Source organism: Piliocolobus tephrosceles, chromosome 18 (assembly GCF_002776525.5).
Source record: "Piliocolobus tephrosceles isolate RC106 chromosome 18, ASM277652v3, whole genome shotgun sequence".
Classification (NCBI taxonomy): Eukaryota; Metazoa; Chordata; class Mammalia; order Primates; family Cercopithecidae; genus Piliocolobus; species Piliocolobus tephrosceles.
This window is the reverse complement of record NC_045451.1, coordinates 68,571,216-68,592,662: the sequence shown is the minus strand read 5'-3', so window position 1 is coordinate 68,592,662 and position 21,447 is coordinate 68,571,216. Positions and strand designations below refer to the sequence as shown.

The 21,447-nt window shown below is 40.6% G+C and overlaps 1 protein-coding gene across 2 annotated transcripts in view; it reads right to left on the bottom strand.

Moving 5' to 3' along the window:
• PTPRM (protein tyrosine phosphatase receptor type M) overlaps positions 1 to 21,447 on the bottom strand; it is an 846,383-nt gene that overhangs the window by 491,863 nt on the left and 333,073 nt on the right. For both annotated transcript variants that reach the window (XM_023228490.2, XM_023228491.2), the window contains exon 4: positions 3,511 to 3,589. In XM_023228490.2, coding sequence (XP_023084258.1) covers positions 3,511 to 3,589 — 79 coding nt within the window. The remainder of the gene's footprint in view (positions 1 to 3,510; positions 3,590 to 21,447) is intronic.

Here is a 21,447-nt window from a genome sequence, read left to right as displayed (position 1 = left end):
ATTATCAGTACCACAAGGTAAGAAGAGAATGCCCATATATGCACAGCTCATAATGTACTTAAAAAAAAGGAGACAACATCAGGAAGCTATTATAATAAAACGCCTCATTTCTTACCAGGATTATTGAACCAAATTCCAAATATATTTTTAGTGTGCATACCAAATGCAAAAATTATCTGTTTATCAGAAGTGGTTGTACGCTAGAGAGCTGCTGATTCTGCACAGTCATCTCCACATTTCAGGCTGATCTTGCATCTTATTGTCACCACATTAAAATCAACTTTATGAGCAACTGTATACTTGTATCAGAATATCTAATATTAAAAAATGTTGTAATGCCTACTCATAAACCTATATGAATCCAAATAAGAGCCTTTACAGTGACGCAAATGAGATTCAGCAATTTTGCAGCCATTTGGAAAGCATAGTTTTAGATATAAAATATTAATGCTACTTTAGGATTTTCATTTTAATGAACATCAAAATTTCAAAATAATTCATTATTATGAAATCCTGATAAGAAATCTCATAAAATATTACTTGTAAAGCTTTCCATTTTAAGAACAAACTATTGCCTTCTTTAAAATCTTTATTTGCATGTTTTCCCCATTAACTTAGAGATTCAGGAAAAAATAGCTAAGGAAGAGCTATCATCAAAACCATTTAAGGCTTACAGTTCACAACGCTGTTGTACCATGCATCACCTTGGTACAGTGCCTGTTTTGCAATTCTGTGCCCTCACAGCAGTTCCCAAAGCCAGTTAGGTATTAGCACAGGTATTCTCCAAAGGAGAGAACATAAACACCATTTCTATAGCCATAGGAAGCTATCTCCTATGAGAAGAACAAAATTGCATGAGACACGCTTTAGGAAGGCACTGATAAGCATGAAGTCTTTAGGTCTTTGCTGCACACAATGACTAAAATCCAGTAAAATGGAAGGGGCTACACTTCAGGAGCTATTATGTTGGCTAGTGGCCCGATGTGGAAGGAGCCCAGGATATGTAATAGAAGGCCATGTGCAGCCTTGACTGCAGCCACCACACCTGCACCCAGTACACCTGCACCCAGTACACCTGCCTTGCCGTGAACTCTGCTCTAAGAAACAGGGAGGCAGACTATTTCATTAGAGTGCTCAGCACTTAGTAGGTATGCAATTACTGGCTCTTATTTTTTTAACCTCCTAGTAAGAAGTGAATCAGAGGCCATGAACTTTGTGCATATTAGAAGATCTCACGGCACTTTTCTAGCTGGAGGCTAGTACTCCAAGGATTTGGCTGAGTTCCAGCTCAGGTAATTGCATTCTGCTTCCTAAATTTACCCTGCTGTTTCAATTAGGTACAGCCTTGATGGTTTTCCTGGGGAAATGGGAGGGGACAGGGAATCTTCTTGAACTCCCCAGTTTTCCTGACAACAGAAGAAAAGACAAATGTAACATGACACAAAAGTAACATCTGCCTTTGTAAAGAACAAATCATTGCTTTATGTTGTCTTCAATGTTTGGCAAGCTTCAAAGCACCAAATAAAGGTATCAGAGAGAGCAAAACCCCTTTAGATGGAATTAAGACACCTGTGTTGTGATACCTTCATCAGGTAACAACCACACAGGCCTTCTCTATAAAGCTTACAAAGAGGGTCCTGGTGATCTATTCGAATCCATGCAATAAAAAGCTGAGCCACTCCTGCAAATGTTTCTATTTTTATTATTGTAGATATAACCACTCTTTCATAATTTTGGGTAGGGTTCACCAGGAAACACCCATGAAATGTATGAACTAGCCAGTTTCTCTTTCACGCCAGAGATCCTAAAAATAAAGCAGGATACCATCCCTCAGATGGCCAAAAATTTGAAGTCTGGTAACATCAATTTTGAACAAAGATAGAGGGAGAATAAAGCCACCATGCATTGCTGGCGGGATTCTAAAGTGGTTCAGACACTTTTCACAGCATTTTGGCAGCATCCAAAACAACTAAAAATGTGTCTGCACTACATCCCAGCAATTCAGCCTCGAAGAACACACTCCACTGAGGCTCTCAACACTGACCAGGAGGCACATCCATAATGCTCACTGCAGCAATATTTAATATAGAAAAACTGGGGGGAAGACACTAAATGTTCATAAAATACTAGAAAAATAGAATTAGTAAATCCATATGATAGAATACCACGGATTGACCTAAAAAATCTAACACTAAGTAAAAAATAAAAGTTGGAATACATAGAAATTTGTATGGTTGGAAACCATTCGTTAGCATTTATAAAAGGCAATCCTTACATTTTTGCTTTCATACACCCATGGGGATTATGAGAAAGAGCGTACACACACACACACACACATTTGCAGTGTTCAGTTGCTCGCCACTGTATGTTTCTCGGTAAAAGTTGAGGCCCAGCTCCCTTGACAGAGTGGGAAAAGCCAACAACTCCCGTGCCTAGTCACACCAATTGCCAGGCATGAATGAGTGCGTGATCTAGCTCGCTCACCCTGACTATGCCCCTCAGGGTTTTGCACCTAAAGCCAAAGATGCCAAGGCCCAGAATCAGTGCAGAATGTCTAGGACAAGGGTCATCTTCCAAGGGTAAGGTGCGCAGAGACACAGCGCCAGCTCCCCTTGTCCTCGCGGCTGGCTCCACTGCCATAGTGGTTGCTGTGGCTGCTTGCACAGCCTCACTTTGGGGGCCTGCTCATCATCTGAGTCTAGACTACCAGTGATATCAGGAATACCACTGCCCTCCAATTCTCTTTCAATAGGATGCCGTTTCTGCTTCAAGCAGCTACAGTCTGTTGCTGTGTGCAGACTAGAAACCATAACAGGTGCAACAACCAGCTCGCCATTGTGGTGGCCCCTGGGGGGCGGGGTTTGGGGAGAAATAGATCTAGCAATCTGCACTATTTTATTTAAGGAAAAAGGTTCACATACAAGTATGATAAACTGTTAGTTGTTCATAGCAGATATTTTTAAAATTACATGCTTCTCACCAATTGTACTTTTTTAAAGTACTAATTTTTAAAAGATGAAGAGCAGGCCATTTCTGGGATCCCCAGCTTTAGGTAAGTGTCTTATATTTGCCAGATCCCAGGCCTGTTTGCAGCTATATCATCTGAAATCATGTAATAAATACTAAGGAACTGTGGCAAAAACATACTGGACTTAGAAACAAAATGCAGATTCTCAATATTTAACCTTGTGCTACTACTGAAAAGGGAATTCCAAAGTCCATGGCAACAAATAAACAGGCTCTTTGCAAAGATGTCTGAGCGTGCCAAAGAATTCCTTGATTCCCCATTCCTGAACCAAATTTTAAAATACTTAGACTTATACAAACCATGGCATTTACATTAAGTACATGCTTTTGGATTTCTGGGCTGGCAAACCAACACATACAGGTCTGTCAGGGAACTGTCTTGGCAGGATGACCTCTTCACAGGTTTTCATCCCTTCTCTTCATTCATAATGTAAATATGCCCCCAATGATGTAACCAAATATTTACAAGTAAAGACAACTTACTACACGGATGTCCTAACACCTTCACCTCATCGATAGCGAGATAGCCTTGATGTCCAGAAGTTATCACTTCAAAAATCACCTGGAAAATTAAGAAAGATTTATATTATTTATTCATTTTGTCTAACTTTTATCAAGTATCTGCTATATATAAGACATATAATTTCATTTATTCTTTCACCAATTCATTCATGAATGTGCCTAACATCTGCTAGTCAATATTCCAGGGTCTAGACTCCAAAGATAGGCAAGACCCCACCCCAATCTTCAGGGAGGTCAATAGGTAGTGAGTGGGTTAGACACAAGCCCAACTTAGAAAACCCAACAGTGAAAGGATACTTCAGGGGGTTGTGGGGGACGGCACGTACACCGTAGGAAAAGCAAGGAAGCTCACAGGATAGTGAGCTGGCACACATGGCAACTTGTTGGTGAGTAAACTGCTTGAATGGGAGATGGGGACATGGAGATGGAAGAGGCTTTGGGGTTCCGTCTCCACGAGTTTCGGCAAATAGAAAGGATTCCCCACCCAAAGCCAGAGTCGAGCTTGTGAGAGATCCTGAACAGGAAACGAAGTCTAAAGAAGACTTTTAAGGTTGCACTGTATGTTAAACCCACTGCCATACACACATTAGGATTGTAGTTGTTTTCCATCCAGAGACAACCTTAAGATTTAGATTGCTTTAGGTGATCTAAACCTTTTCTGAAGGTTCTGAAAGTAACTCTCTGACCACACTGGACCATGTGGGGTAGTAAGTTGTACATAAGTGAAAAAAAAAAAAATACAGTAAGCGTAATGAAAGAAGAGTGCAGGGTACTAGAAGAAGATACACCCGGAGGACCTCCCATGAGGAGGTAGAATTTGCACCAATAGCTGCAGGATGAGAAGGAGCTAATAGTGTGAAGAGGACCAGGCTCAGTCCTGGGCACATGTGAAGGCCCTGAGGTGGTCGTGACCATGGCCTTCAAGGGGAGAACTGAGACCTACCGACACAAAGGTCAGCTGTGGCCGGGTTGCACAAGACTTCACTTTAGGACAGAGACACAAGGAAACACAGCCTATTACTAATGCAGTGCAGAGACTATGATAACTGAACATCAGACCGTAGAGCTATGAATCAAGAGGAAAACAATATAAAAATGTCCACAGTGGCAAAATCAAGAGGGCATTAGCTATTCTTTGATAATTGGAGAAGCAAGAGAAGGGGAAAAGGCCTACATGCCTGGAGGTTCTAAGAATGGTAGACTTTCTTGAGATGGTGGAGCCACTTCAGAGAAATTCAGGCAAAAAAGAAAGAACCAGGGCTGGGCATGGTGGCTCTGGCCTATAATCCTAGCACTTTGGGAGGCCGAGGCAGGCAGATCACCTGAGGTCAGGAGTTCGAGACTAGCCTGGCTAATATGGTGAAACCCCATCTCTACTAAAAATACAAAAATTAGGTGGACGTGGTGGCATACGCCTGTAATCCCAGCTACTCAGGAGGCTAACACAGGAGAATCGCTTGAACCCAGGAGGCGGAGGTTGCAGTGAGCCGACATTGTGCCATTGCACTCCAGCCTGGGCAACAAGAGCAAAACTCAGCCTCAAAAAAATAAAAAAAGAGAACGAACGAACGAGTAAAAGGGTTATCAATTTTCTTAATCTGATTAATTGATTACTAAGTGTCAGTTGTCAGGCTATCATTTAAAAGATCCACATGAATGTTATTTTGACCTCCATTTACACACAGAATGAAACTATCTCACCAGGGAACCATGACTCATGATGATAAGTCTTAAAACACAACCTAACCATTGCACTCTTGGAGATTCATCCCAGAGAAATGTAAACTTACATTCATATGAAAATCTGTGCACATCGTGTTTACAGGAGCTTTATTCATAATAGCCAAACAACAGAAACAGCCCAGATGTCTTTCAACTGGTAAATAATACACTGTGGTCCATCCACAGTATTAACTACTACTCGGCAATAAAAAGGAGCAAATTAATGATGCACCTAACAACTTGGGTGAACTTCCCCATAACTATGCAGAGTGAAAAACACCAATCCCCAAAGATCACGTACTCTGATTCCATTTATGGAACATTTTGTAATGTTAAGATTTTAGAAATGGAGGACAAATTAGCGGTTGTCAGGGGTAGGAATGGAGGAAGATGAGGCAGAAGGGAGATGGGTTTGCTTACAAAAGGACATCACCACCACTCCTTGTGCTGGTGGAATTGTTTAACGTCTTCACTGCGGTGGGAGATACACAAGCCTATTCAGGTAACAAAATTGTACAGAACTAATTGTATATATTTGTACAACTGTACAGTAGACAATTGTACTATAGTTTTGTAAAATGTTAGCAGTCTGGGAAATGGCGTAACATGTACTCAAGAGCATCTCTTTTTTTTCTTACTACTGCAAGTGACTCTACAATGGTTTCCATTAAAATTTCAATTTATAAAAGTAATTATAAGTTAACATTTACTAACCATATATGTTACATACACTAGGAAGATATCATTCCATTATCTCATTAGTTCATACAAAAAAATCAAGAATTTCATGTTTCAAAAAAATGAAAAACTTTAGATACAAAGTAATTGTCCATAAATGCAATGAGTCTATCACAGATGCAATCTTTAAACTCAATTTATCTGACTCCAAATATGATATTTTCACTTCTAAACATTGCTCAGACAAAAACTTTGATCCTAGGCCTGCATTATTTTGTGTACGCGATGGATGTGAACCTGGAGAAAGCAATGAGCAGAGCCCAGAGTAGAAAAGCTCAAGAGGCTTCCTAGAGTGCAGGGACAGAAGCCATCCCAGAAACTCTTGCTGGACTAGATGACACTGTGCCACAACACTATTACAATAACATATAACACAGGGGAGAGGCAAGGCACAGCAGAAAAACAGAAATGAAATAAAACTTCATCCTGTTCGTAAGTTTAATAAATTGTTTCCACTGCCAGTACAAGAGAAAGGAAGATATGCATGGATATTCCTGCAGTGGGACCCTGCTAATTTCTCTCTCTACTACTAAAGTCTATAAGAAGACAATTGGCAGTACAAAAGGTAAATGAATATTGAGAGCAAGTAAAGGAAAAAGCATTCCTGAGGCCCTCAAAACAGGTCCCCTGAATAACAGTCACATCCTGTCTCCCGGGAAACAGCTACCATTGGCACTGCAGGAACCTGCAAGCTGCTCTGATACAATGGCTACTGCAGGGACAGCCAAGGGGTGGCTGCTGCCACTACTACCAGCCACACAAGAGCACGGCTGCTGTGGTTAGAAAAATGTATTTTGAAAACCAAACGCAGAAATGTTCATCAGACCTTCCTTCATTCCACTTGCCATCCTCTCTTCCTTCTTCCCTCTTATTCATTCACACATTCATTCATTCAATTAACTCAAGGTGCTAATGAGTGCCACCCCTCTGCCAGGCACTGTGATAAGCACTTAGAATATATCATGGATAGAAGAGCGGAAGAAATGTTTCCTCATCAAAACTATCTTTCATATTGAAATTTTATTTTACTTTATTAACTACAATGGCTGAAGCTTCTAGTAAAAATGGAATTATCCTTATTCTTTGAAGGGAATGCATTACCTTTTAGAACACAGTGTACATGCGAGACATGCTCATGTGGATCGACTTTTAAGTTGATCTGTATGTATAAATTTAATCCATAATGTTTTGTTTAAACCTATACAGGGCCATACCCCTACCAAAGCACAGGACAGTGCAAAAAAAAAAGGCAGAGACGATCTGAGACCTGGAAGAGCCATCTAGACTTCTCCAGATCTGTTTTTTCATCCACCATGTCAAAGAATGGATGATTCTCAGAAGTTTTACACTAAGAAATTCTGAGTCTTTTAGTCCAAATATTTATAAAATATCCACCACATGCTTTGGAGGATCTAAGCAATGCAGACAGTTTTATAAAATGTAAGCTTTAGTTAAGGAAAAAACAAGAAACATGAATGATGAAAGAATAGAACAAGACAGCAATGGCCAAATGACAGATTCAAAAAACACAGCTCATAGCAATGGGATCCTTCCCTGCCACAGAATCATGCCTCTTCCTCCCCAGACAAGCCAGGAAACCTGTGACACAACTCATGAATTTCCCAGCAACTATCTGCCTTCATCCCCATGGACTAGAGGCAAAGACAGTCTCAGAAACACGCCAATGCGCCCCAGATTTCCCAGCAAGATGACTTGTAAGCAAGGCCAAAAGAATTAAAGACAAGCTTCTATTTGCAATTTTATTTGCTCCCCTCCATCTTCCAACTAGAATATCAACAGGCAAAGAAGAACAGCATCTGATTACAAATACGTTTTCTGCCCCCTCGGAGTTTAATAAGAAACTTTAAAAAGTAAACTTCTCAAACTTGGCAGGTTCAAGCACTGACTTAAAGCTAATTGCAGAGTCAAGAAGAGAAAAACATTCTTTGTTGATCCGTTTATGTGTGCATGCCTACCCATACATACATACAAAATTAATACATAATATATAAATAAAAGTTTCTTCTGTCATACATTTAAATTGTGTCACAAGTTTGAAGCAATAACTTCTATGTTTATTAAAATCATTTTCTAGTTCTTTCTTAGAAACTTGTTAAGGGACTTATGAGTACAAGTTTTATTAGCTGCTTCATCAAGTTTACAACATAGTATACAACTATTTCAATACATACTACAATTATAAAGTAGGTATGAGCTGTACTGGAGAGTTTCCTATTGTGAAATAAATATGACTAAACAAAGCTATCTGATTTAGACGCTATACAATAGTCTGAGAGTACCTATTTTAAACACCCAACCATTAAGAGATTTCCCTTTGTTTTTTTTCTAACAAACAAGAGGAGTAAAACACGCAGCTCAAGCCGAGTGCAGTGGCTCATGCCCGTAATCCCAGCAGTTTGGGAGGCCGAGGCGGGTGGATCACAAGGTCAAGGGACCGAGACCATCTGGCCAACATGGTGAAACTCTGTCTCTGCTAAAAACACAAAAATTAGCTGGGTGTGGTGGCGTACGCCTGTAGTCCCAGCTACTCGGGAGGCTGAAGCAAGAGAATCGCTTGAATCCAGAAGGCAGAGGTTGCAGTGAGCCAAGATCATGCCATTGCACTCCAGTCTGGCAGCAGAGCGAGACTCCATATCAAAACAAACAAACACACACATATGTAGCTCAAAAGATGAGGGTCATCTTAAACACGTTTCTTATAAACAGATTTTGGAATTCTTTTCAAGGTTCCATTGTTGTGAACTGGACATCCGGCAAATTTTCCATTATGTATACCTTTCTAGCCAGTGCCCTTATAAGGCGTCAAAAGCCAAAATAATCTTTTTCTCTTTTTGTCAAATAAGGAACTACTCTAATGAAAAGTACAGATATTGCTCTAGTGAAGTATACCAAGTGTGTGCAGAACCCAGTGGGAATCACAGGAATGTCTGAAAATGCCAGCATGCAGGTCGAAAAAGATTGAGGTCAGAGGAAACAGTAACATGAGAATACCAACAGTACCACTGGAAAAGGAAAAAAGAAACATGTAAGAAATTGATCTGGGAATGTGTCATGTTCAGTTTTATGAAACAGAACAAAATATATTGAAAATATTCTATATTAGGTTTGAATTTCTTATGGAACCACGTACCAAGTTTTTCTTCAAAAAGAATAATTTACTAATTTAAAAAAAAAAACTATTTATTTGTATACTTCCATGTCCCAGGTATCCTTTGCATATATTATCTAATTTTCCCCCGTCAATTATGTGAGGTAGGTCACATTAGCTCCCTTTCAGGGATAAGTAAGCCGACTTAGAAAGCTTAGGTGATTTTTCTGAGTTCACACAAGTAGTTACAGGGTTGGGTCTATTCCTAGATCTATTTTGCTTCCAAGTCGGGACTCTTTTCATGTTGCCAAACTGCCTAACTAACAAGTATGAGAGACTATATGTATATAGCATACATATACATACATATATATGTGTATATATACACACACACATCTCTTTTAATGTAGATACCCAGGTTCTAAAATTTTTACATCCAGATTTATAAGAAATATAGCAATTGGGAAGAGTGATATGGCACAGTTTTGACAACATCAAGTTTAATAAAAGAGTTGGCAAACTACAGGCCATGGCCAAATCTGTCCCACCACCTGTTTTTATATTGCTCACAAGCTAAAGATGGTTTTTATAGTTTTCATGGGTAGGAGAAAACAGAAAGAAGACTATTTTGTGATACATGAGAATTATATGAAATTCAGATTTCAATGTCCATGAATAAAGTTTTATTGGAATGAAGTCACGTTTATTCATTTACATGTTGGCTATGGCTGCTTTCATACAACAGCAACAGAGTTGAGTAGCTGCCACAGAGAGCGTTTGGCCTGTAAAGCCTGAAATATTTACTATCCAGCCTCCTGTTTTTAGAGAAAACTTTCCCGCTTGGCTCACCAATGCACCATCACTACTCTGGTTAACAAAAAAGCCCATGTCAAAAGTAATACTTCATCACAGCTAAATACAATGTACCTTGCGCTCCATGGGTGAGCCTCACATTCCAGCAATCAGAAGAAGACCCTGTCCCTGGCTTGCCTTGTTTTCAATTGTATTACATGTGTGGTTCTCTAAATACCCACTGAAGTTTGTAATATCATTATCAAATTTTTTAAATACATACTTGCAATATACCAAAACAAAGCCAGAAAAATTAATTACTTCATAGGCCTCAAAATATCAGAAAAATTAAAAATAAAATAAATAAAATAAAACCTAACTCATTTAGAAGTCAAAAATCTTCTATAAAGACACTGAACTACAGAGAATTAGTAACACTTTAATGTTAAAACCTACCCTAAGATCTCATTTTATACCATCTTCTTTGGTGTTAGCTTAATTTGGACTAAATGGTTTTTGTTTGTTTTTACTGAAACAAACATTTTTAGGAAAAATGTTTTTGCCCTTTAGCCCAATCTAAATTGTGATTATTTTAAAAGCTGTGGGTCTGACAGAATCACAGAGTCATCTTATTATGAAATAATTTTGTCACAACACAGAACTTAGTTTTGTATCACTTTTTTTGGACTTGGCTTGACGGAAAATACAGTCAATCCTCATTATTCAAGGCTCGTATCTGTGAATTTGCCTACTTCCTAAAATTTATTTGTAACCTCCAAAAATCAATACTTGCAAAGCTTTCATGGTATCTGTGGACATGCACAGAGCAGCAAAAAATGTGAGTTGCTCAACACACATGTTCCTAGCTGAGGTCAGGCAGGGCAATGTTCTGTCATCTTGTTTCAGCGGATACCATAAAAGAGTATCCTTATGGTGGTCTAGTTAGTGCCAAGCTTTTCCATTTTTGTGCTTCTTGTTGGTGATGTTGCTTTTTAAAATGAACCCAAGTATAGTGCTTCAGGGCTGTCTAGTGCTCCTGAGAGTGCAAGGAGGCGAAGACCAGCCTTAAGGAAAAAATACACGTGTTAGAGGCACTCCAGTCAGCGTGAGTCACAGGGCTATTGGCCTTCGTCATAGGTTCAAAGTTAATGAATCAACAACATAAATACATATGGCATCTTTCAACAGGAACACATATAAAATGAGGTGATGTATTGATGAGTAAACAAAAACATTACAAAAACAGTGTGACCAAAGGCTCACAGGAACCTAACCCCATATTTCCTATAGAAGTAGTTCAGTATTCACTAATTCAGTCTTCTCTGTTATTTTACAGAACACAACTGCTGCAAATAACCGAGAATCAACTCTATTCATGTGATGTGGTTCACTCTGAGTCTCCATTTCAAAGCACTGTTTTGCTGATAACTCCCAGATATTTGCAGCCCTGGGATGTAAGAAAACGTACAATAGAGAGAATCAATATTCATTCAATCTCAACTAATAACATTTCAGGAGACAAGATATTGTATCTCTATAGCCTTTGGAGACTGTGGGCAAAGCCATTTGCTTTTAGAGAGGAAACAACTGGTTAACCAGTTGTTTAAATTGACTGTCGCTCTCATTTGCTCATGAAAATCCATCCTGGATGCTAGTCTCTGAGAGGTTTGACATCAGGCTATCCTTCAGATGTCTGCCAAACAAGAGAGATGGGGAAGCAGTTTAACACCACGGCCTCCCTGATCCTCCCTGCTTCAGTGAAGAGCAAAATTAGCTTTCCATGCTGCCACTTTTCCTTGCTATGTGTAAGCAAAGAAAGGGGATTTGCTTACCAACACAGATACTCACCCAGGAAAATGTGCTGGTGGAAGTCATTAGTCAGTTCCCTAGAACAAAGGGAATTAAACGTTGGTCCTCCTGCACATTACCTAGTCTATCCTTCTGGTTTTGATTTAAATGAAATGCAAAGGTGGGTCACGCCCATTCACAAAAACTTTATCTTGTTTGTGTCAAATGAGTTACATAAAAATAGAACATATACAGTAAAGTTTCTGTAATATTAAAGAGTCCAGGCAAAACCACAAAACATGTCACATTAAGAATCATGAGCAAAATATTCAAGCATTTGTATTTGTATTGACATGTTATCAGAAAATAAAATAAAAATCTACTTTGGGAAAGGTAAAGGCACTCAAAAGACAGCCAAATTTGCAATGGAGCTAATTATTAGTGCTTGCAATGTTATTTTTAAATGTCTTCACCTGTTTTTCCTACCAATACTACAACCATCCTCACTTTTGTTTCCTCCTTCCCTTTAAAGTATGATATAATCATAGGTCATATAACTCATTCAAGAGGCCATGCACAGAAATTAAGGTAGAGGAAAAAAACACGGCTTAGAAGTCATAAAGAACAGGACTGATATGCATATAGCAGCAGACCATGCAGAGATTAAGATGGTAAACAAGAGAAGTACTTATCCTTTATCATCACATAAGAAGTACAAGTTGAGAATGAAATTTAGAGATGTGGCAAGTTTTAAAAAATAATCAAAAATAAGATCTTTGAGGATGAAAAAAACATCATGCAAATTGTTCTAAATACCGTTCTAAGTCAATATTAAACTGACAACCTACTGTGTCCCCAGTGGGTTCTTGAAACATATTGTCTTTTTTAAGCACAAAATGCAGAGTATTGGGGCACCTACTAGACTAGCTTTCCTGCTTGATAGAGTGATATTTCACTGCCACAGCAAATTCCTCACATCCTCTAGAGGCATGAAGCAATTCAATTGTCTTGCACTTGGAATAAGGGCCATAGCCAAGGAATTTATGGAGTCAAAGTATGTTCTATTTTTCAACTGGCACATATCAGTATTTCCCAAGTGTACTTCAGGGAACACTAGACTCGAGAAATACTCTGCAAAGCCCACATTCTGGCTCCAGCTGTGCACCCACACTCACCGTGTGTCCTTCCTAGAGATTCAAAACCACTCCTAGCCTCTGAAATGGCCAGCAGAATGGAAGCAGTGTTTAACCCAGGGCTTCTTTCCAGTTGGTCAACTAATGCCTCCTAACATTCCCTGGGTTTGTGGAGCACAATCTATAAAAGACTCACCGGCCAGGTGCAGTGGCTCACACCTGTAATCCCAGCACTTTGGGAGGCCGAGGTGGTTGGATCACGAGCTCAGTAAATCGACACCATCCTGGCTAACACGGTGAAACCCCATCTCTATTAAAAATACAAAAAATTAGCCGGGCGTGGTGGTGGGCACCTGTAGTCCCAGCTACTCAGGAGGCTGAGGCAGGAGAATAGCGTGAACCGCGGAGGTGGAGGTTGCAGTGAGCTGAGATCGAGCCACTCCACCCCAGCCTGGGCCACAGAGCGAGACTCTGTCTCAAACAAAAAAAAAAAAAGAAAGAAAGAAAGAAAAAAGAAAAGACTCACCAATTCAACTCTAAAACACCGTCTCTAGGCAGCAAACGTATGCGGGCCTGTTGTCACTTAGCCGTGACTTTACATGGCTTTGTAGTAAAATCAGTGGGCTGAAGGCAAATACAGCAAAGAAACAGGCACACAGCTAGCTGTGCAGGGGAATACAGTTCGCAGCAAAATGTGAAAAGATAAGTCAGATCAAGTCATCCCTATTCCCTCAACTCCTCATTTCCCAGGAGAGACGTCAGACTGACAAGGGTGAATCTTGGTTTAGTACCCCTCTCCCCAGTACAGGCTCCTTTGAGTCCTTGCTGCACAAAGAACTCTGAGCAGGGCCCAGCTGAACCCACTCCTAATCTTCTCCCAGGACCCTTCAGTATAGCTAAGGCATTTGTTTTAACAAGGAGGCTCTCGTGAACCAGTGAGACTCTCGTGAACCAGCAAGGCTCTCCTATTTGATGACTTTATCCTCCCACTCCCTATAGTCCCTGCCCACCCTCCCCAGCCCCACTTCTTTATGGAGAGCCATGGGGGAGGGAGATTTTCAGCTACCTTTGCATTGTTTCTCTTTTTAAAGCAACCATTTATATTAAAGATCACTGCCTCCCTGGCCTCTGACTGGGCTCAGAATCACTGTCTTCTGAAAGCAGAGAGGAAGGCTGAAATTCTGGGTGGAAGCTGAGGCTTCTGGGGTGCATGCATGATTAGAATATGAAGAAATCAGTGGCTGGCTCCCTTGCCTCAGGGTGTAGGGGTGGGAAACAGGAGGTGGGGGTGCAGAACAAAGCAGAGTTCTTTTTTTTTAATCAGCACAATAAAGCAAGAGGGTGAATGCATGAGGAAAATATCATGCTTCAAATGGCAAAAAAATCAATGTCTAAATCAAAGGAAGCAGGTGCCCTGAGGATGGCAGGTACTTGCCCTTCCCCACTGCTTCCCAACCACAGAAGGGCAGATCCACACAAAAGCAATTAGGAAAAACATTAATTAAGGAATTAAATATGTGTTAATCACCAAATACTTGGCAATTTATGTTTTAAGGAACAGTAACTAACCTGCAATTAGCTGTATTCCATGCAGGTTACCACTGCGATGTGTGCCTGTAGCACACTATTCTACCATAAATAGCAAAAACTACATAAAATGACTACTGTGGCAAGAACACTTTTCTCCGCTAAGAAACTTCAAAACTTCTATAAATGTCGAGCAATGTTAATATTAAACCTAGAGGAAAAAACTGTGAAAGTAAGAGATGCCCCAAAAGACCTATTCTGTTTATCAAAAGTACACAGGACACTTGTGTCTAGATTGACTGAAAACTTCCCTTAGTCCAACAATTGCGAAGTTAAGATGCTGATCAAGATGAAAATTAACTCCGTACTTTGTAGCCAAAGCAAAGCAATAAATGGACGTTCTGGAAGAAGGCCCAGGAGGTCATGGGAAATAGCCAACTGAAGAGCCCAACACAGCGGTCCCTGAATGCAACCCAGGGCACCTGGCCCTTGAGATGCAGTCAAACAAGTCCAGGGAAGGGAGAATTCCACGGACCCTCATAAAACCTCACCTTGCAGTTCTGTATGACAGCAGTTCTGGAATGTTCTGACAAAAGGGAACTTGGTTCACTCTGTCTCATGCAGTGTTTCACAAAAGGATTTGTTCCTGGAACACTTTTTCATTTAACACCTTTTGACATTCCACTGAACACATTTAAGAAGCGCCTTAGCAGGGAGAAAGCACTCAACTACTAACTGGTTCCCTTTTTACCATCTTCCACAAATCTTAATCTTAACAGTGGCTCAACAAACTGCCACCACTTCTTAAGAGGCTAGCGTATCCCCAATGTGCTTTTCCTTTCATCTTCAGCCCCTAATTACCCCTAATTACTACCTCCCACCCCGCTGTAATTAGGAAAGTGAGGCTCATAAAGTTTAAATCAGTTGCCCAAGCTGCTGAGTAAGCAGGGCTGATATCCAAATCCCATTCTTCGTAACACAAAGTATGTGTTCTTTTACTGGCTTCTGATGCTGCCCATGTGCAAACAATTTATAATATGAAATTCCTTTAAAAGAATTCATTAATCAATTTTCACTCATATCAAAACTACTTACTAGTGTGAAATTTGCTTACAGAAATAAAGTACTATATGAAATATTTTAACACAAATATTTCAAGTATACATGAACCTTATATTAATATTTTGGAATTCTAGAATATGTCCTGCAGCCTACTTAATAAATTGTAGAGGTGCTGTCTAGAGGAAGCTGACTTCCTGTACCGTGAGAGAGTTTCTCAAAGGTGTCACCTCGTTTAGATGCCCATATCCTATTATCTTGTCTTCAGCTTTCAGGCCTAGAAACAGCCTGAGAATGTATCACTTGGATATTGACTTTTATGCACCATGTTCACATAAGAAAATGTTACACACATGCATCCATGCACACACAATACTGGGGGAAAAAAAAAAATATATATATATATATATATATATATAGACAGAGTCTTGCTCTGTCCCCCAGGCTGGAGTGCAGTGGCGCAATCTTGGCTCACTGCAAGCTCCACCTGCCAGGTTCAAGCCATTCTCCTGTCTCAGCCTCCTGAGTAGCTGGGACTACAGGTGCCCCCAACCATGCCCGTCTAATTTTTTGTATTTTTTAGTAGAGATGGGGTTTCACCACGTTAGCCAGGATGGTCTCCATCTTCTGACCTCGTGATCTGCCTGCCTCGGCCTCCCAAAGAGATGGGATTACAGGCATGAGCCACCACGTCTGGCCTGGAAAATATATTTTTTATATTTTGGAATCAGAAATATAATAGTCAAAAACCAGAGTCACATCTTCAGGCCAATACAGAACTCCTTATAAAGAAATCTATATGGGAAATTATATCAAAAGCAGACAGGCTCTTGCATGACTTGAATTTCTAAGAGCATCAGACTACAACAGGCATCTCCTCGGTATCGGTGTGCAGGCCCCATGGGCCGGGGACTGGATCTGCAGCCCAAGGAAGTCACTCTCCGGGTTCAACTTCACAGCTTGTTTTTTGTTTGTTTGTTTTTTGTCCAGGCTTTTCCTCTGACCATCTCTAATTAGGCTGACACCTTACTTAGGCCAGGGGGGAAAACTGGATTTGGTGGGTGTCTTCCTTTTACCTTACATCTGTGAATATGGCCTGTCTTTCTTATCCCAACTGGGAAACCTCATTCAGGTCTTACGTAGTGATTTTAAGGCCTGCAGTTCAGTGTTTGGGAAGTTTCCTGCTGACATCTCTCTTGCTGCATCTACAATGTGCCATTTACCTAATAGTTTATATTGCTATTAGGGTAATGATTTCAATTTGTTTACTGCCCAGCAGATAAAGGGGAAATAATAAGGAAGTGCTACCTTAACTCTGTCTTTAAGAATTCCAAGGCTGATGCTTGGTGGGAGTGCTCAGGAATTAAACAGACATGTGGGTTTTCAGTAGCTCTACACCCTTTACAGATACTCATCAGGAGCCGGTAGTAGCCCACCTGCATAAGGACGGCCAGTGTTAACAATATTTTTGCTCTGATCTTCTTCTTCCCCATTTTTGTTTCCTCAAACAGGTTTTTGGGAGAGTGGAGATTTAAAATCAGGATGTGGGTTTTTTAATTATATACTTAATTCTTAGAACAAGTAGAATGGGAAAGGAGTGACTGATAAATCTAAGATTCAAAATAGTCCTGTCGAAACTATAAGGCCAGATGATTGTTTTGGAGCTAGCCATCTAGTCGTTAAACATTTTCATGGATATTTGAAAAGAAGACCACGTACTTGTAAGAACCGTTCTTTTCTCAAGTTTCTGCCTTGTGCTTTGACCGGAATTGCATTATTATTATGTGAAGAAAAAAAAGGAAAGCACAAGCTTTTCCTGTAGATTCTATTTCCATTTTAAAATAAAAACAATTTTCCCAACAAAAATAAAAATAAAAGCTTAGCGACACTGTATTAAAGAATCTCTACAAATCCATCTTTAAATTCAAAGTATGAAGCTATTCCTAATGAATCTATCAGTGCTATGAACTGAATGTTTGTGTACTCCCCAAGTTCATGCTGAAACCCTAGTCCCAAATGTGGTGATATTAGGAGGTGGGCCTTGGGGAGGTGATGGGGTCAGGAGAGGGGAGCCCTCATGATGGGAGGAGACCTTTATAAGAAAAGGCTGAGAGCTCTTGCTTCCCTGACCTCCCGCCAACCCTGTGAGGACACAGAAAGAAGATGACCATCTGCAAACCAGGAAGAGAGCTTTCACCAGAATCTGACGATGCTGGCACCCTGATCTTGGAATTCTCAAACTCTCGAAATGTGAGAAATATTGTCTGTTGTTTAAGCCATACAGTCCTGTGGTATTTTGTTACTGCAGCACAGCAGACTAAGATATCAATGAAGCAATACATTCAAAAGTAAATCAAAAAGTTATGAGAATAAACTTCTAACTTAATGTGGCAAATCATTTACCTTTCAGGAAAGCGTGAGAGATCACAGTGAAAAGTGAAAGGGCTTTAAAAAGTTTAGGAGCAGACGTTCACAAATGGGAAGGCGAAATATTTTATCCAAAGGTGCTCAAGAAAAGAAGAATTCACTGAAAATGACAATGGCCTGAAATATATAGGACCATCTGACTCTCAATGTAGTCTGATAGTTCCTTTATAAAGTCTGCTCTTCCAAGACTGTCCATAAACCACATCATTCCTGTAATGCAGCTGACTGAGCTAGGGGTATAAAAGACAAAACAGAAATTCCACGTCTGACTGCAGCCAAGGCCATGCTAAAGCAGCACCCTGTGGCTCTGGAGGCTGGGATGGTCTCAAGAGAGCCCATTCTAGAAGTTTTGTGTGGACACTGCTGAGGCCCAAGAGAAGAAACTCAGGGAAAAGATGAGCAGGACATACCTTCTGATCTCAACTAGGAGTGTGGTCCACTGGCTTCAAAAAAAAAAAAAAAAAAAAAAGTTTACCTGTTATCCCACTAGCTAGAGAGATTCTACAGTCTTTTTTCCTTATTATTTTTTTTTTTTTTCTTGAGACAATCTTGAGACAACCACAGCAGACAATAGGACACTGAGGAAGAACCTAGAATAGGCCCCAGAGGGGCAGTGGGAACACTCAAGATCCCTGTCTTCCCTACTTGGGGAAAGGTTCCTCTAAAAGAAGGTTTTCAATCACATTCAACTTCTCAGCGTAGACCACCATATAAAAACCTCTGGAGGCCTAGCTTGGCCAAAGCCACTTCTACTGGTGGCCTTTTATTGTTATTCTTGAGACAAGGTCTCGTTCTGTCTCCTAGGCTGGAGTGCAGTGGCACAATCTCAGCTCACTGCAACCTCCGCCTCCCTGGTTCAAGGGATTCTTGTGCCTCAGTCTCCCAAGTGGCTGGGACCACAGGCATGCACCACCACGTCCGGCTAATTTTTGTATTTTTAGTAGAGATGCGGTTTCACCATGTTGACCAGGCTGGTCCTGAACTCCTGACCTCAAGCAATCCACCTGCCTACCTGCCTCAGCCTCCCAAAGTGCTAGGACTAAAGGCACGAGCCACTGCGCCTGGTCACCCACTTGTTTTTTAACCCTATGAAATACCTTTCCTAAGTTTTGTCCCAGAGGCCACAGGCTTTAAACTACTGATTGGTCACTAGTACATTTATATAAAAAGAATGTGTTTTATTAAATAGGATTATTTTCCTTCTGGAGGAAAAACAAATTTTTACTTTTTGTTTTATAAATAACAACAGTACATGTACGTTGGGGAAAACTGAGAATAAAACCGATCGCAAAACAAAAAAAAAGTTGTTTACCTGTTATCCCACTAGCTAGAGAGATTCTACTTTTTTCCTTATCATTATTTTTTTTTCTTGAGACAAGGTCTCAGTCTGTCACCCAGGCTGGAGTACAGTGGCACGACCATGGCTCACTGAAGCCTCGACCTCCCAGGCTCAAGCGATCTTCCAGCTTCAGCATCCTGAGTAGCTGCAACTACAGGTGCATGCCACCACGTCCTGCTAATTTTTTTTTTTTTTTGTAGACACTGGATCTCGCCATGTTGCCCAGGCTGGTCTTAAACTCCTGGACTCAGGTGATCCTCCCACTTCAGCCTCCCAAAGTGCTGGGATTACAGGCTTGAGCCACTGTGCACAGCCGAGATACCACTTTCTTATGTATTTATTTCAAGATATATTTCAGTCTTTATTAGATTTTTTAAATTTAAAAATAGAATTTAATGTATTGCTTTATACCTGTTTAATCCATTTAACAACATAACCTTAAATGCATCATTAAATTTTCTTCCCTAACATTATTCTTAATGGCTGCAAAATAAATTTTTGTATTGAGATAGCATAAAGTAACAAATCCTCTATTGTTGGAAAAATACTGTTTCTGATTTTTCTTTACTATAAATAAGCTGCTATGAATATCCCAGTAGTTAATTATTTGCAATCACTCTTCATTACTTCTTTAGGATAAATTCCTACTAGTGGATTGCTAGATTTAAGCATATCTAATTTTTTTAACAATTTTAAAACATACTGCCAAAGCACATACTCTAAAAAGATCTTAACAATGTACACATGCACTAACAGAGTTTCCCCTATCTCTTCATTTCCATTAAAAAAGAACACATTTACTTGTCACTCACTAAATCCTAGAAATGGTTATAGGTATATGCCTACAAAGATAAATTAAGCAAGAAGTTTACAGCCCATTTATTCATCAATCCAGGGGGAGAGAAATTGGGGTTGATGGATCTTAACTCATAAACACCGAACCTGCAGAATGGATTACTGGATGCTGTTCATGCCCATTTTGAAGACAAGCAGCCCTGGAAAGCCCTAGCTTTCCCTTCCCTATGTCTAACCAAGCACCTCAATTAAACATGAAAAATGATCTTAGATGCATGTTCCAGCTGGCTCCTGTCTGAGCCGAAGGAATTAAAGAAAGAGAAAAGCAAAATATTGCAATCCTCTTTATTCCTCCTTGTAGTCGGCAATTAATTGAGTATTCTCAATACTGCTAGTTTTAAAAGATGCTGTGGACAAAAAAGAAAAAGCTCTCTGTCACTAATTTCTCACTTTGATCCTAAGTTAGGATGCTCTTGTGTCACAGGCATCCCCAACAGAAGGGCAGACAGGACATGACGTCAGAACTGGTTTGGTACCACTTCTGAACTGCCCATGGGCCTCCACCCTTCAGTTACTTTAAACAGGAACTCAAAGCAGTTACTGCGGGTCTCCACAGAGCCCCCGAAATAAGAGGACAGGGCTTGTGGCGGTGCCTCTGTCACAAGGACTCCATTTACATCTGTTATTTTCTTTGTGTTTTTTTTTTGTTTTTTGTTTTTTGTTTTTTTTTTGAGGCGGAGTCTCGCTCTGTCGCCCGGACTGGAGTGCAGTGGCCGGATCTCAGCTCACTGCAAGCTCCGCCTCCCGGGTTCACGCCATTCTCCTGCCTCAGCCTCCCGAGTAGCTGAGACTACAGGCGCCGCCACCTCGCCCAGCTAGTTTTTTTTGTATTTTTAGTAGAGACGGGGTTTCACCGTGTTAGCCAGGATGGTCTCGATCTCCTGACCTTGTGATCCGCCCGTCTCGGCCTCCCAAAGTGCTGGGATTACAGGCTTGAGCCACCGCGCCCGGCCACATCTGTTATTTTCTTCCTGTTGCTTACGTGGGTAGAAGCAAGGACCTGCCCCTCACTGGCTCATCTCCACAGGGCTCATCTCTGATGACTCATTTACTCCTGAAACCCATTTGCAGAGGGCATCTTCTTTTAGACTCAGGTGCTATGCCCTTCTGTGTCACACATGGCCTACTTAACATAGAAACTAAAATATCCAGCTGGGTACAATGGCTCATGCCTGTAATTCTAGCACTTTGGGAGGCTGGGGTGGCAGGATCACTGAAGACCAGGAGTTTGAGACCAGCCTGGGCAACATAGCAAGGCCCTGTCTCTACAGAAAATTTTTTTTTAAATTAGCCCAACATGGTGGCATATGTCTGTACTTCCAGCTACTTGGGAGGCTGAGATGGGAGAATCACTTGAGCCCACAACACTTTACTCCAGCCTGGGTGATGGGGCGAGTCCCAGTCGGAAA